General features: G+C 26.0%; 1 protein-coding gene across 2 annotated transcripts in view; it reads right to left on the reverse strand.

Annotated features, from left to right (window-relative positions):
- Positions 1-18,147, reverse strand: part of LOC135929093 (ornithine transcarbamylase, mitochondrial-like) — a 107,349-nt gene extending 89,202 nt beyond the window's left edge. For both annotated transcript variants that reach the window (XM_065465594.1, XM_065465595.1), the window contains exons 1-5: positions 18,029-18,147; positions 17,876-17,987; positions 17,753-17,834; positions 17,627-17,714; positions 2,825-2,978 (exon numbers count right to left, since the gene is read on the reverse strand). In XM_065465594.1, the coding sequence (XP_065321666.1) occupies positions 2,825-2,978; positions 17,627-17,714; positions 17,753-17,834; positions 17,876-17,987; positions 18,029-18,096 (504 nt within the window). In that variant the 5' untranslated portion in view covers positions 18,097-18,147. The remainder of the gene's footprint in view (positions 1-2,824; positions 2,979-17,626; positions 17,715-17,752; positions 17,835-17,875; positions 17,988-18,028) is intronic.
- Between the last annotated feature and the right edge of the window lie 780 nt (positions 18,148-18,927).

Below are 18,927 nucleotides of genomic sequence, written 5' to 3' on the forward strand. Positions count from 1 at the left end.
TTACTCGAAATACAACTCAAAAGGAAAAGGCTTCAATTTGTAAGTATAAGGATTAACAACTCAAATTTAATAATATTCAAATTATTATAATATAACCTAATATCCTTCTAATTTAAATTATCGATATTTAATATCCCCTAGCAATAATGGTTATTTATTTTCTAGAATAAAACTTTTTTAATATATAACTTTTACGCCCGGGGGTGAGGTCAGAATTTTAAACATCTATATTATTTTATGGCCAGGTCCTGATTTTTAAAATTTCATCATTTTAAATAATTTTGGCTGTATAAAAGGAAAATTGAAAATATGAGATGCAAATGAATATTTAATGGCATATATGATTTTCCAAATAATAATTTAATATTTTTTTTAAATAAAGCCCCTTTGTTAAAATATTTAGTTCCTACTTGGGTTGATATCATTTTAATTTTAAAACCATCTCTAGGCCGAAATCAAGTTTTAGACCTGGAGGCCATATAACAATCTATTACACTTAATAACCTTCGCTAATCTATTAAATTAATAAAATTTATTTCTGAAAATATTTTAATCTAAATATACTTTCTTTCGTAACCCTCTATTGCACGCTAAACTAATTAAAGCGAAAATTTTATAATAAATACTCATTTTTAACTCTCATATATATCTAAAGAAGGTAACAAATTTTTCTCCCGAATCTTTTGAATATTTTGGAATATGTTAACTAGAATACATAACAGATTGTATAAAAATGATATACAAGGGCAAAAAATCAGTTTTTGTAAAAAATAATGATACCCCGCATTTGTCGCATGCTACTTTCGTATTACCCTTAAATCCTGGTAATTTGCACCTGATCTTTTTGCCATTATACCTCGGCCAATGTGCAAATTGGTCTTTCCGGATTTGGTTACCGCTGCGCTGAACCTCTTTTACATTTTTTTTATACTCGGATTGCGCCAATATCCGTCTATTACTCGAATTTGAATTGGTACTTTTATTTCCTTTACATGAGACATCTGCGACTTATTTTACAATATAAGAGCGATTCCTGCTCCCTCCTTAGAATTTGTAACAGGTTAAAATCCTTCTGATATAATAGCCATTCATTAGCAGGCATCAGATCAAATATATGAAATGCTAGATACTATTTTCGGGACCTGATATGAATTCTATATAGCGCTAGTAGGGAATCTATAAGATCCACTTCGCCCATGTTTTTTTGTAATTTTTAACAATAGCTGGACACTTCACGTTAATACTTACCTTTTTTCGATAGAATCGTTTCACGTCAGATATTGGGTGGGCCCCTATAAAGCTGCTCATTAGATAAAGGGAACGATTGTCAAACCATTTGATAACAGATAAACCGACTCCATTGATCACCGTTTTTTTCAACAAAAATTCCTCTTCCCTTTTTTAAAAATTCTTGATCTGTCGGCAAAACACAATTTTTGAGGCGATTAGCCCTAATCGTTGATACACATTGTATCTCCCTATGCGCTAATATAGCTAGTAAGTTTTTGCTTGAGAACCAATTGTCAAAACATAACTTAAAATTTTGTTGCAAATGGGCTACGACAACCATGCGTAGAACAGAATTCCCACAAGCCCCGATTGTTCGGTTTAGAGATCTTATCCATATACATTTCATAATGATAAAAATACCATTATTTCCATATAATAAAAAAAATTTTAACCCCCACTTTTTAGGATTTGGACGTTGTATTGTTTCATATTACTTTGCCCTTTGAAAGGTACAACTTGCTCATCGACAGATAGATTTTCTTTTAGTATAATTTATTTTAAAATAACTGTTGTGATCGTTAGCATAGGTCGTAATTTATGAAGAACATCATGTCCTAGGTCCCCAGCTTTTGTGTTATCATTTAGGTGAAGCATAATTTTATGAACTCTCACCCTTTTATGACATAATATTAGCCATATTCGGAAACTGCACATAAACGAATTCTTGGCAGATTTATAATGCTCATATAGAGAATTCCTATGAATTGTTCTAATTCATCCAGTAAATAAAGGGGCCTAATAGGATCTTTTTGGATTGCATAAAGTTTAGATTGTAATACTGTTAGTGGAAGTAAATTTCCCAGTAAAATTCTGAAGTAATATATCGGACTTTCAACTTTATTGGCCAAGGGTAAACAGCCTTTCCAATCTGAGACATTAGTTAAGGAAGATTTCCATATATTTCGTCGTCCTGGCTATCCTTAATCTGGTTGGCTTGAGTCAATGCTTTCAATATCCGAATCATTTGATTCAATTACCTCTAAAAAAAATTATTAAAACTTAAGAAATGCTAAATTGACCAATGTCATATTCTTCATCAGACGATTCACTCAAATGAGAATCCTCACTTTCTACCGGTATTATAAAATTTTATTTGATAAAATTTTCAATAAATATTTCATAATAACAAAAATCCTCTAAATACACAATGTTAACTTAAATTAACTAACCATATTATTAGAAATAAAGAATATGTTATAATTTAAACATTTATAAAAATATAATAATTGTATAAATGATGTTATTTTTACTAGTTTTCAAATATTTATAGAATTCAACTAAAATTTGAATGATTTATAACGAATTTAAATTTCCAAGGTAACCATTTTATAAAAAGAATTAAAAATAATGCTATGTTCATGATTACTATTACAAAATATATGTTACTTAAAATTATAATGCGCGTTGGATTAATATCATTTATAACAATATTTATAGTAAAATATTTTAGACGTTGCCTCAAGTTTACGCGATGCAATAGAGGGCTAATCTATTAGAGTGTAAATAATTATTTAAATTTTTTCTAATCAATTACTTGTAAAGTCAAAAAATCGGCTAATATTTGAAGAGGATGAGAATGATCGGATAAAGCATTAATAACAGGAACTGATGCATTTTTAGCTAATGTCGTTAAAAAATTTTGATCATACACACGGGCCACAATCATATCACTTAAGCTTGAAAATACACTAAATATCAATTTTAAATAATTGGTAGAAGTTTAGTGAGATTATGTAATATTCGTATATATAAGGCAAAAAAAAGTATCATATTGCTCAACATAGAAAGCATCTGGTAATTAGGGTTGGGCAGTAAAGCGAATACTTGATAAGTATCAAAATGTTTAATACAGAAAGCATCTGATAATCAGGGTTGGGCAGTAAAGAGAATACCTGTATTTCAAATGAGCTGTTTAACAACACTAGTTAGTGGTATTAAATTATTTAAAAATAAGCGTAAAGATTTTAAATATAATTCTATTTTACTATCCTCATGTAAAAAGATTATTCCGTTTTGCAAATTTAATTAATTGGTCAAATGGACATGAATTAAATATTATATTATTAAAGAATAATAATTATATAAATATAGGGGAGACTGGGGTTATTCGAACCGATTTTTAAGGTGAAAAATTTAAGAATATAATCATTTTTTTAAATTTGATTTTTTGCAAAAGTGTAAATTTTTTCCAACAAGCCCCAATAGCGGGGTGAGGCAAACCATTCAAGGGGCTAACTTTCCTAAATCAATGGTTTTTTTAGGCAATAATAAATTGAAATGCATTTTTATTTATTAATAATGATACGTATAGAATAATTTTATTGTTATATTGTTCAAAATATCATAATACTTATAAATTGAAGCTAATTATATATAAAAATTGAAAAATTTTGGTTAATTTAATAAACATTTTGGACATAAAAATATAAGGATCTTAAGGAGATTATGATCCTATAAATCCTAAATATCAATCATAACAGTCATGAAATTGTCTTTTCAAGATTTTGAAATTTTTTTCATTATTAACTGCCATAGTTGACGTGTATGGTTTAGCAAGCCTTGCTAGCTCAAAATTGACAAATCATGATTGAAATATCTAGATAATAAATACTCATAAAACTTTATCCAAATTCTAGAAGAGTGTTAAAACTTTGCTATAAAATTTAATTTACATATAAATGATTATATATATTTAAATAAAAATTTTATCATGTAAAAATTTTTTGAAAATTTCATCAAAATTTTATTTTTTAAATAAAATTTTTAATTCAAAATATTTTGTCTATAGATGTAAACTAATAAAAACTATATTAGGATAAATTTTTACTTCTGGTTATTTAATTTTAAAATGAGATTAAGTGGTTTATTAAACCCTACCTTACCCAAGTCTCCCCTCTAATATTTTTTTTTTACCAATATTCATTATATTGTGCAATATTATAATTCATTTTATTGTGCATTATAATCACTTCAAATTTATTGTAATGCTCTGTAAAAAGGTAATATTCATTATATTTGCAATTATAACATGATTTATATGATATGCTATGCTGTAACAATAAATAGTTTGTATTACTGCAGATAAAATATAATTGGAACATTTTCGAAATGATATTTACCATGTCAATTCATCGAAACTTTGACCTAGAATGGATTTTATAGTGAAACATTTATCGCGAATCCCCATTCGCGAATACTATTATGCGAAGATATTGCAAATTTTTTATGTGAAACCCATATCGCAAACATTTTTGAGAGAATATATAATAGCGAAACTTTTAATGCGATCTAATAATTGCGAAAATTTTATAGCGAGGTCAGTATCGCAAAAAATTTGCTACAATATAACCAAAACTATTTCGCGAAAAATATCGCAAAAGTAATATCGTGACAATTACTAAAGGTGCATATTTTATTTTAAAATATTTAATTTTATAAATAATATCTTATAAAAATAGGTTAAAAGATAGGATTCAATCATGCTTTTAATTTTTACATAACTTCTTTGAAGTTTCATTTTATAAGAATGCGCACTATTAACCAGGATTCTAAGGATAAAATAATTAATGGATTCATTAGTTAATTGATCCCTACTAGTAAAAATAAATGATATCTGGGTTGGGCCAGTGATTATTGCCTATTTTTAATTCATCAAGAAAACTATAACGTTGCGCATTATTCGATTTTTAATAGCAATTAAAAAATCAATTACGCGATAATATATTCGCTCAAAAGTGTTTGCAGAAATAAGTTTAACGAGTTCGTGATATTGCCTTGGCTCTAAAATTACTTAGCGATAAACGACATTCGCAATAAGTGTTTAACTAACAAGTGTTTCACGATATGTTTCGTTGATTCGACCTGATATAGATAATTATTTGAATTTTAGAATGGTTAATAATAAAAATATTATTTAAGTTAAAAAATTTATAGTGGTACTCTATAAATCGACTTACAAAAAGTATTCGTCAGGGTAGCCTTGTAATAATATTTTTTTTATCATCCGACTCAATCAAGTTCTTAAAATATTGTTGTGACAATGATGCTTAAAAAGCATCATTATATTCATCATAGGAAAAAATTTTCCAAATCTTTTTCCCATAGCATCTTGGACAGCTTTTAATAAAGGTAGACAATCTTGCAAACCTGAATTTTTAAGTTTACCTAAGTCCCTTTTAACCCCCAATAGTATGGGCACTGATTCTCCATAAAATGAACTACTCTGCCTTTGTAATTTGTCTAATACAAGTGCTACAGGATTTAAAACCACCTCAATATAAACAATATACGCTTCTTTAAAATGGGACAATCAATTGTTTCACATAATAAATTTAAATGTGATTTATATTTTAAAAGAAATGAAGTCATACTATAATATAGGCGACTTCAACTGGTAATGCGTGGAACTTTCAGCTGATTACCATTCGTTATCTCCCTTATATTTTCGGAATATTTAAGCCTTCCACATGCATTCCATAATTTTGTACATTTTCCTATTACTTTATAGTGAAATTCCTAGAGCATGATATTGGACTATCTTTGATGGCATAATGACCAAATGTGGTAGGCACACCTAATTTCATTAAATTCTAATAGGTCATCCTAATCTTCAAAATCATCGTCAAGATCATTTAATTTTATACCATATTCAGTAGATGACTTGACATATTGGATGTATTATCCATAACAGTGGCAATTAGTTTATCTGAAATTCCACTTCTACCAATAATTGCAATTTTATCAAATGAATAGATTCCAAGCATTTATCTATATGCCAAGGTTTTTATTTGCGTGCAATCTTTAAAAATAATAAAATATAATATATTACTCAGTGAGCTGTTATTCCCATAAAACTACGGGTTTATGTAGACCATAAATCTGCCATGGTGCCGATATATGACTTAGCCTTCAAAATACTTTTAAAGTATCTATTTGATTCTCAAAAATTTTCTACATTATTCTCGCAAAGACCTCCTTGAAATCTTAAATGATTCAACATTATTAAGAATATCATATCAATATTTATATATATATATATTAAATAACTTTCCATCATTGTAATAAATTCAGGCTTTTCAACAAGACTCAAAGAGTGTAAACTCTCGACAATAAATGCATATATCAACTTATCAATTTTATTTTGTGTAACTATTGGGTTTATTTTATAATAGCATTAAATGAAACTTATACTAGGTTGAGTTGAATCATAATTTTATGGTGGTGGAGTTTGCTGGTCTTCTTATCTGCTCTTTTATATACAACTTATATTGGGTATAAATGCCATCTCTAATTTAAAAAAATATATAATATATAATAACATACAATATCATATAAATAATAGAATTTATGTTTAACAAAATTTATAGTTTTTATCATTTTTTTGTTTGTAAATTTGACATTCAGCCGGTACATTGTCTATTTTTAATTGAATTATTTTTAAAAAATTAAGATTGAAATTTGATTCAGGGGAACTTATTTCCATAATTTCATTTTCACTACCTTCTTCTTTATTACCATGAGTGTTAAAGATTCTAAATATAGAATACATAAAATTGGTAATGATATTCTATCATAAAATATATTCTTTACTAATTTCGTTTGGGTGTCGCTATTTTTAATCTATCTTAAATATTTTCCAGCTAATTTTGGCTGTCAATATATTTAAAATATGATCGATAAAAATAAGGAAATTGATACAAGATTCCAACGAAGAAATAAAGTTATATTCTGTGATATGTAAATCTTTTAAACATGAATGTTAAAAAGAATCATCTGCAGAGATCCAAACCGAAACAAATATCGGTTCGATTCAGGTTCAGGTTCGGATAAAAATAACGGTTCGAGGTTCAAGTTCGGTTCGTAAAAAATAAATATATCGGTTCGTGTCGAACCTTTAAATCACGGTTTGAACATTTTTGTATTCAAATCTACATTCGAATTATGTATAAGGAGCAGAGTTGCCAGGTTAAAATTTCCAAATCACGGGAGAAATTTAGTATTTTGCGGGAAAAATATGAAAATTGCGGTAGAAATATAAAAATTGCTAAAAAAAAATTTTTTGCGGGCCAATTGACTTAATTATCTGCCTATTATTTTTTATAATTTATAAATGCAAAGTCGGTAAATATTTTTCAAAATAAAATAACATCATGATTTATTAAAATATATTGATTTATTAAAATATATTAATTTATAAAAAAAAACCAACTATCTTTTTTAAATATAAAAGAATGTAAATAAAGATAAAATTTTATAAAAAAATAAACGATTTTAATTTTACAATATTTTATGCGAAATCCCGCAAGAACGCAATTGGAAATCTACCGTGTGTGTGTATAACATTATAGGGATAGGCGCTTAATTATATCAAGTTTAAATACATAATGAGATAATATTGTACTCATTTCAATGATAATTATTTTATTTAATATAGTTCAATCACATTATTATAATCAGTGCAGGGGAGTGTATCTACATTCATTGCAAAAAAAAAATATTCTCCATAAATAAGAAATAATACAGATGCAACTACAGTTGCGGCAATTATAATTACTTATCTTGTATTACAACATTCACAGATCTACTTATCATTACTTAATATGTAGGTAGAATCTATCTCTATAATATTTAACGACTCCAAGATAAATGAAAACTTTTAGAACAAAAATGAGCAAGGATATGATCAATGTTTTAGAACCTGAATCCAGAAGGATTCTTGAATATTTGAAAGATGGGCAACATATGCAATTCTAACAGTTGCATCTAATAAGGGATATTTCCCTTGATCCTCCGCTATTTCAACAAAATTTGGGACATTACAATTAAACTATTAAATTTTTTCCCCTCGAATAGTGAAAAATCCAAAGACATAGTTAACCATATAATGGTAAATATAGCAGACTCAGGATTATCAATAAATTGCATGTCAGCTTTCTGATCTGATAATGCCTCGGTGAATTTAGAAAAAAACAGAGCTTATAGAATTAAGTCAGCACAATGTTGGTTGCGATTTGTTCCTAACCCGCCATCGATAGAATTATAAAATTTTATAAACCATTAAAAAAATATTTCTTAAATATAGATTATAAAAGCTGTCCTAACATTTTGAAATTTTTTTTAAATAATGAATGGCAGAGGTATATTTAGGAATGATTTCACATGTAGGAAATCTACTACATGCTGTTAATGTGCAGTTGCAATCAGAAAAATCTTAACAAAGATTCATAAAATTATGCTGCAGATGTGTTCATGTTATTAAAAATTGACAATAAATTTTATGACGCCATTGCTAAAACTATATTAAAATTAGTGTTGTTAAACGGTTCGATTTGAGCCGTTAATTAAAAATGGCTAACTCAATATTTTAGCCTGAAAAATACTGTCTAAGCCTCGAGATTTCGTTAATAGATGTTCAAACCTTTGTGCCACTTATGAGCAAAATCTTAAAGTTTGCATAAAAATTTTCCTAATAAAATATTGAGTTAGCCGTTTTTTAAAATCGGCTCAAAATGAGCCGTTTAACAACACTAATTAAAATGTTCAAATATTTTAAAAATACCGATAGACATTGATGTCTTGTTTGAGGAGATTGTAATGCTCTCTATTTTTGATTTACGATGTAAAAAATATATTTATTTTATGCGAATGTATAAATACGATTTTATAAAATATAAAAAAAATATGGAAAATTAAATAGTTATAATGTTAATTATATTTTATTTGAGATTTAAATAATAGAACTAAACGTTTACCGTCGTTATTGAGATATTTATAAAATTTCTATCATGACATATTATAAATTTGTTTAACCATTAGCTCGGCCTCTAATGTTGTTAAAGAAATCCAATTTCTCTCCTTTTTCCAGGCAGTCCTCATCAGGCTAAAAATGAGCTCGGATGAGACATTAGAATGAGGTACTAACTTTAAGTATTCTGTCGAATCATAAAAAATAGAGAGAATTACAATCTCCTCAAACAAGACATCAATGTCTTTCGGTATTTTTACCATCAATTGATGGTTTCTTTAAAGGTCATAAAATTTATACATTTATAAATAGAGTTATTAAAATCAAATTTTGATTGTAAATATTCTAAAATTGTCTTAATAAAATATCTGCTTCATTTAAAAAATGTATTAATTAGAGTATTATTTGAACATTTTAATATAATATTTTTAGCAATAGATAAAATTTATTATCAATTTTTAACTGTAGAGATGAACAGAGCTGTAGCATGATTTTGTGAATCTTTATTAATAAAGAATATTCTGATTGCAACTGAATATTAACTGCATGAAGTAGATTTCCTACATGTGAAACTAATCCCAAATATGCTTTTGCCATTTTATACCCCAAAAAATTTTTTAAAATTTTTGGACAACTTTTAAAATCTTTATTTAAGATGTATTTTTTTAAGGGTTTGTAAAATTTTTAAATTCTATCGATGGCAGGTATTAATGATAACCACCTGATAGGTACATATCGCAACAACTCGTCAGACCACAACAACTCTTAATTCATTAACTCTTTTAGTTGATGAACTAAATTCGTTAAAATATTTCATCACAATTATTTCGACGTCTACAGATAGTACATTCATTGACTACTTGCAAGAATTATGTAGTATATGGCATATACAGCCAATTGGTATTAATTCATTATTGTGCTGCCTCAATTCGGTAAATACACTTTGGTTTTTGTTAAAATTTAAAGAGGCATTATCAGTGCAGAAAGCTGACATGCAAATCATTGATAACTCTGAATCAGCTATATTTACTATTATGTGGTTAGCTACATCGTTAGATTTTTCACTATCGAGTATGGATGCCCATCTTTCAAATCGTCTAGAATTGACCTCTAGGATTCAAGTACTAAAACACTTATAATAGCATTGCTCATTTTTGTTCTACCACAAGTAAGATTTGAACTTATATTGGAGTCGTTTAATATAATGGGAAAGATTCGACGAACATTGTGATGATATAGCTCTGTGAATGTTGAACTACATGATAGTTGTATACGATTTCCGCAACTGTAGTTGCATCTGTATTATTTATTATTTATGGAGAATATTTTTGCATTGCAATCGATGTTGATATACCCCCCTGTACTGACTTATATAAATGAAATGATGCTGATTAATTATTGGATAAAAATAAAACAGGATAGAAAGAAATTTACAAACTGGACATTTTCAAATAAATATTTAAAATTTATTTTAAAAATATAAAAATAATCAATTATGTCTCTCAAAATTATTATTTATATATTAAATACGTTAAAATGCTAAAAAAAATTGCGTGAGAAATTAAAAAATTGCGGTAGTTTTTCGGGAGAGAAATGTCTGCGTTTAAACTAAAAAATTGCGGGAGTCTCCTGCTGATGGGGGGAGACATGGCAACCCTGGAGGTATATTTTTTTAGTTAATCATTAAAATAAAAAACATATATAAAACCTTCATTTTTATTAATTGCAGATTATAAAATAATATTTAAATTATAAATCATACAAATAAATATCAATGATTAATTATAATATGAACAATATTTAACTTTATTTACATTAATATTTTCAAGATTTGTCTCACTGAAATTACATCTATAAAAAGATAGTATAAATTTAATTGTGAAAAAAATCTTTCCACACTAACTTGAGTAGCTGGCCAATATGATATTAAACAATTTATAAAATTCTGGGCATCGATTACTCTGATTTCTCTAATAGTTTAAAATATTCATAGTTTTATTTAACCTAAATTCTTTAGAAAAATTAACTATAATACTTATTTCTTTGATTATATTTTACCAAATAATACAATCATCGATGATTATTTTTTTATTTAGTTTTATTAAATTGTTTGTTCTTTTAATGCTTCTTCTGTCGCCTGTTGACTTGATGACATCTTAAACTTTTTTATTTTATTGGGCTTTGTTGTGATATTTTGTTAATTTTATCAAATGGATGGTGGTTTTTATTGTGACGCTCAAGATTTATGATGGCCTTTCATATTTATTTAACAATCAGTGATATTACATTTTGATGTGTCATTTATAATACTATATATAAATAATTTATATATTGGATTTAATTTTCTCTATGTATTATAATTTATAAGCTTAAAATATTTAAAAAATGTTGTAAAATGGCAATATACTAAAGTTTATAAAAATTATGACTGACACTTATCAATCAAATATGATTGATAATAATCTATAAAACAATTCGAATATAATTAAAAATTTTACAATAGACTAGTAATAATTTACATATTATTATATAGGCATAAAATCATAAGGCTCGAACCGGTTCAGAGGCATTTTAGCGGTTAGGAGGTTCGGCTAGAAATTATTATAGTGGTTTAGGTTCGATAAAAAATACCTGTTTTTAGCGGTTTAACGGTTCGGTTCAGGTTCGGTTTTGATCCCTAATCATCTGTATCTTTTGTCAACAAATGAAAAAGTTATAAGATTCTTTTGTGAATAAAGGATCATAGATACAGATACTAGCATCTTATTAAAAATGTCAAAAAGGTACTGAGTAAAAGATACAAAAGATCTTGTATCTTCGATACATGTATTCGTGATATTGCCCAACTGTGTAATTTTTTTATTCTTCATAATAAAGTTAATTACAAAAAAAATTTAAGAAGAAAATTAAAATAAGTTTTATTATGGGTATTATATCGACCAAAAAAACGAGATTTTCGGACGACCATCTTTAAAACGAACGAAACTTGGCATGATAGTTATTAGGGCTGTGCCGATATTAAATATCAGATCGGATCGGCACCGATATTTAGCGTCTTCTGAAAATATCGGATCGGGCCGATACCTGTAAAAACCCGATCCGATCTTCTTACTTTTCTTTTTTTTGTTATTTTTATGTTATGTATATTTATTTTACATTATTATAATATTTTCTAAATAATTCTTTTAAATTTTATTTCTTTTTTAAAATAGATTTATAGTAGTTTAAAAGTTTTTTTTTCATAAAAATAGAAAGGAACACCCAAAGTTTTATTTATTTTAAATCTTTTTAAATAACGCCAATTTTTTTATTTATACTTTAGATAAAAGACTTTTAAATATGGTATCTGAATTATGGAAATATTTACAAAAGACAAAGATAATTTTGCAAAATGCGTTATCTGCGGAATCATCTGAGTCTGTCTTCAGTACGGCAGGAGAATAGATAGTCCATATCGTAGAAGCTTATTCCCAGAAAATCTAGAGGCTCTCATATTTATTAAAAAAATCTAATATATTATAATTTTATATATTAAATATTACAATTTTATAATTACAACATAAAATGGATATATTATTAAATATATATTTTCTTTATTATAGTCTTAATTGTAGAAATAAAAAAATTAAACTAAATTCATAATTCGATATTTTGCATAAAAAATATTGATTTCTAAATTACATTTGGTTCAAACGGGGGTGATTAAAAACAGTAAAAATATCGGATCGGTATCGGATCGGGTTTGAAGCAATATCGGATAGGAATAAATGAAAAATATGTGGATCGGCACAGCCCTAATAGTTATCTATTTTGTATATTTTAGTATTTCAAAATTTTAAAGTGATAGCTCAACTAGATCTAAAGATATAAGCCTTTTAAGTCGAAAATCGCGCAATGCGTGATTTCATTAAATCTTGTTTATTTAAAAAAATACTTAAGACAGAATTACAAATTTAATATCATTTTATAGACCTTAAAATTTTACATTGGAAAATATCAAAAAAATATTAAAAATTTCCGGTAAAAATATAAAATCAACATTATTAGGTGTTGATATTCTCTAAATATGTTTATTACCTTTATATTAAACTATTTAATAAAAAATATCCATAGCCATTTTTGTTTTTTTAATTTTATTTGAATTTTTATATAAATAAAAAAGATAATATAGATGACGTTATATTTAAAAATCCTTATTATATAACATTTTTAATAAAAATATGAATTGTATTGGTTTAAATTTAAAAAATCAAATGAATATAACTAATATGATGTCATGGGGCGATATGTAAGCAGGCAGCCCATACAGATATGATTATTATTAGGATGCTATATTGCAAAGTAAACATATTTTAAAATTTTATATTCAAACTATTATAAAATATCGTATTCCATTTTTTCCTAAGGCCATAATTTGCAGATATATACCCTTTCACTGTGAATCTACTCTCGTTTATTTTTGACTAATCAGTTAAGCAAAAAGCCAAGTAAAATATACTACTGCTCTGACGGATCAGTTGCACAATATAAGAACAGAAAAAATTTTAAATCGGTGTTTATCATAAATCAGATTTTGGTGTAGCAGCTGAAACTAAAGATCTGCATCGGGCCTTATTTTTCAAGCACGGCTTGGCCCGAAATTTTTTTATAAAGTTTTGCCCGGCCCAGCCCGAATTTATTTAAATATAGAAATTAATTTTTATAATTACTCAAAATAAATGATATATGTTATTTGGCGTCTACTTTCTATAAATAAAATCACATATTTTTATTTTACATAAAAAATTCAACATAAAATTGATAAATTTAGATATATTTTAAAAAATTTCTAAGGACCGACCCGACCCATATTTTCTTAAAAAATATTAGGCCCGCCGGGCCGGGTACCAGATCTCTAGCTAAAACATCCCACGGAAAAAACCCATGTAAAGGCCTTGGTGGAACATTAAAAAGATTAGCAGCATGATCAAGCCTTCAGCGCACTAGTTCTGTACACATTTTAACAAGTTGTGATTTATATCAGTTTGCAAAACAAAATTTGCAATCAGTAAATTTTACATATATAACCAATGAATAATACAATTTAGAAGAGATTAAACTACGAGAAAGATTCAATTTAGCTTGCCCCATTCCAGGAACTCAGGAAATACATGCTGTAATACCTTTGAGTTTAAGTAAACTTAAATATTAATATATATATTCATATGCAGAGGACTTTCAAATTAACAATATCTCAAATGCCGATAATTTGTTTTTGCCGATATTAAAGGATCGTATATGTTATGACGATTTTTGGTGGTTGGTCACATTACTAAAAAAATAAAATAACTACGGAGATATATATTTCCTTTTTACATCCCCAAGGACCATCACCATCTATCTTTTACCCAACAATTGAGGAAAAAATATGGTTGCCCATTTATCAAATAATGATAGAAGATACCATAACAGTGATAGGATGTACCTATAAATTATCGCCTCAGGAAATTCTATTAATAAGTGCAAAATGGGATAAGATTAAAACAAAAGGTATTTTTTATTATTGTTTGTATATAAAATTTAAAAATATAGCGTCCTAATAATCATATCCGTATAGCTTGCTTCATTGACCCAAGATATCTTGGTTATACTTAATCGATTTTTTAAATTTTAATAACCAATATAATACTTATTTATTAGTGATGTTAAGGTAACTAGTTAGTAACTAGTTACTTTGGCTAAAAAATAACTGTAACTAGTTATATTTTTAAAATTGTAACTAGTAACTAGTTAAAATTTTTGAAATGTAACTGCCAAAAGTAACTAGTTACTTTTAAAGATATATTCAAATAATTAATTTTATTTTTAATATGTTGTGATAAATTAATTTTAAATTAAATTTATTTTTAAATTAAATTTATTAATTTAAAATTTTGTGAAAAGGTCTGATTGTTCCCAACAATAACACAAATACTTATATGTATGGCAGATGTGTAGGGATTAAAATATTGTCAACCTCTAAAGGATACTATATTAGCTAGTATTGAAAAAAGGTAACTAAAATCAAATAATTATTTATAAATTAATAATAACATGTTATAGGTTTAATAATCTTTATGATAATGACAACATCATTGCTGCAATTCTTCACCCTTTATTTAAAACTGACTGGCCTTGGATTAGGCAAGAAAGGAATAAAGCAAAAAAGGAGGAAATTTTAAATTTAATAAATACCTTAATACCTCAAAGTGAATCCCAGACGAATGAATCATGCTCAAAACCAACATCACTTGATGTAGTTGAATTTTTTGACCTAAAGTGCCAAAATATTCTGGATAATGAACTTATAGAAAACTTTATCAAATCTAATAACAACACTTTTTCTTTATATAACGATTTTCCAAAGTTAAAATTACTCTTTATTAAATATAATGTTGTTCTAACATCAAGTGCTCCCGTAGAGCGCTTATTCAGCCAGGTAAGCTGGTTTTTGGAGATAAACGAGCACGTCTCCTAGATAATAACTTTGAAATTAATTTGTTGTTAAAAGCAAATAAACATTTATTAGATTCTAATTTTTATGAAAAATAAATGTTTTTTTTTTCAATGCAAATATATATTTTTATATAGGATGTAAATATTCAATTTTGCGATATTTTTTATATAAATAAATTATATATTATTTTAAATAACTGATTATACTTTGTTTATCCTAATTTTTTTTATATTAAATAAATGCATTCAATAAATAAATAATGCGCATATAAAAGATGTATAAAGTAAGTAACTAGTTACTTTTGAAAATAACTGTAACTAATAACTAGTTACTTTTGTAAAATGTAACTAGTAACTGTAACTAGTTATGTTTTTGTCAATGTAACTAGTAACTGTAACTAGTTATGTTTCAAAAGTAACTTTTAACATCACTATTATTTATATTAAATATAATATATTATTTTAAAAAATAATATAACGCCATCTATATTTTCTTTTTTATTTATAAAAATAATAAAATTAAAAAACAAATGGCTATTGAGATTTTTTATTTAATAACTTAATATAAAGGTAATAAACATTTTTAGAGATTATCAACACCCAAAAAAAATCCCTTCCAAACAATGTTAATTTTTATTTTTACCAAAATACAAAACATTTTGGATTTTTTTATTTTTTAAAAAAATATTTTCCAATATAAAAATTCAAGGGCTATAAAATGATATATTATTTGTAACTCTATCTTAAGTATTTTTCAAAAAAACAAGATTTAATGAAATCACGCATCAGCGATTTTCAACTTTGAGGGTGTATATTTCTCTTGTATCTGATTGAGCTGGCACTCTAAAATTTAGATTTTATTAACATCTACAACATAAATAACTAAAATTGCCAAATTTTATTCATTTTTGAGGGTCAGCCGAATCACTGGTAGATTTGTAATGGAATTACCCAAATATTATGTATTAACCAATATACTTTAAAATGCTTTCTTTCTTCTTTTTAAAAATATATTTTTTTCCTTATAAATTAATAGATTAGTAGCCAATTTAAAAAAATAATAAGTGTTAAATATTATTTTGAGTAATGGTTACATACTAATTGACACCTTATAAGTGCATATTAAAATATTACATAAATTAAAATTAATACTATATATATTACCATATTATATAAATTATTATTAATATTAGTACTCAATCAATCATTCATTTATACACTCATTCATTCATTTATACACTCATTCATTCATTTATACACTCATTCATTCATTTATACACTCATTCATTCATTTATACACTCATTCATTAATTTATGCATACATTCATTCATGACTTGATAACATGTGATTAAATGAATGAAATTTATTTACATTCCATTTATTAGTACTGCAGGGTTGATCAACCCAGACTAGTGGTAACATAATCAAATCAATAAAAAATATTCGTGCAGCCTATGGCCACAAAAATACTAATATATATTTCCTCTCTGCTTATTTATTTACCCGATTAAATATCAGAATTATGAAAAAATTTAGGAGGTGGGAAATATTTACTATTCATTTTCATATTTTAAAAAAATAAAATAAGATAAAATTTATTAACAATTATCAGTTATTTCTATATATTCAAATCTGGTCCATAAAATTAAAATAGAAAATAATATATATACATTTTAAGTTTGAGATATATTATTAAAAAGATTTTTTTTTAATTTGGGTTTTGGTCCACAGAACAGGTTTATATTAGGGAAAAATTGGCAAGCTAAATTTTTTAATTTTGCAGGTCTCTAATTAATATTATCATCTAATTTATTCACTTGTAAATTATATATTTTGTCATAATATATTACATGTCTTCATATATTACCTAATTAATATCTTAATTTATTACCTAAATCATATTCTAATCTGACTTCATATATTACCTAATTAATATCTTAATTTATTACCTAAATCATATTTTTATCTGATTATTTACCAAAAATAACAAAAAAAAACAATTTTTGATAGAAATTTAAAAAATGACACCTCCAGTGCCTCTTCCCTCGGTTTTTGGTGGCAGCTTATAGGCAAATATTAATGAAATTATTTAATAATTAATATAAAAAAATTAAAACTTGGCAGTATCTTTTAAGCTCTCATTAACTCCAAGATGTATATCATTATTGCTTAAGAATATTGGATGGGCACCCAAAATTGTGGCCCCTATAAATAAAATAACATTTATATACATGACTTATCACCTGATTCAATTGATAATCTTGTGCGTGTACTTCTCTTTTGGAAAATCATTGCAATCGATTTTCCTTGTAGAATTGGTAAATACTTTTTCAATTACTTTAAAAAATTAAATTTATTTTTATAACCTCTTCTTTTTCTTTGATTCTATGTTTTAAATCATAGGCAGTCCATAAAAACTGCTGAATTTCTAAGTCGTTAAAATCTCTCAATGACAAAAAGTCCTTTCCAATGAGAGAACTAAATTTAGATATATTAATAATAAATAATGTTTCTATGACTTTGGGTGGAATTTGCGACAAACCACTTTTAAAAATATGGATTTTGTAAAATGAAAGAGTTCGAACATGAAGATGCGTGATTTTGGTAAACCTATATAGAAACCTTAAAGACTGATTGCGTCAATCATGATTAAATATTTATAAAACCATTTCCTTAAAGTTTATTTTATTTTTTTACATATTTTTAGATTTTATATATAAAAATTTTAATAAATAATTTTAATGATAAAAAAAATTATATATAATTTGTTGTATCAAGATAATAATTTTGAAACTTTCTGACACCAGTATTTCAGATCATGTAAATCTTATCTTATCTTGCACGTTGCTCATAGACCTACCCAAAATAAGAGAACGTGAATTATACGAAGGTCTATCCTTCATATAAATATGCCATTTTTCTCAGGATACCGACAAACCTTGTACCAAGGAAACTAATTTATGAGTGGAACTAACCCTCTTCCAATAAAGTGAATAGTTTGATTTAACAGGAGGTAGAAATTATATTATAAGGAGAAATATAATAGATGTAGAAAACTGTTTAAAGTCTTCCAAATACAACCGTCTAATATTACTTTAAGATATAATTTATAAAGGGCATTAAGGGGAAGCCATTATCATTTTACTGATAAACAAATGTATCTTCTGATCTTTAATAGCATGACATGATTGCTTAAATTTAATTTATTACTTAAAAACACAATTGAATAAATTTAAAACTAAAATCACAATTGATTAAATTTAATTTATAACTTTAAAGTAGAAGTTTGATCATCTTTTAATAAGTATCAAATAGATAAACTTAGTGTGACAATTAAAATAAAATACAATTTAGATACGATTAGAATGCATTATGAAAAAAGTCCGAAATAAATCGAAATATAAATTCCCTTTAAGGG

This window comes from Gordionus sp. m RMFG-2023, chromosome 4 (assembly GCF_954871325.1).
Source record: "Gordionus sp. m RMFG-2023 chromosome 4, tfGorSpeb1-WG-v2, whole genome shotgun sequence".
Taxonomy (NCBI): Eukaryota; Metazoa; Nematomorpha; class Gordioida; order Chordodea; family Parachordodidae; genus Gordionus; species Gordionus sp. m RMFG-2023.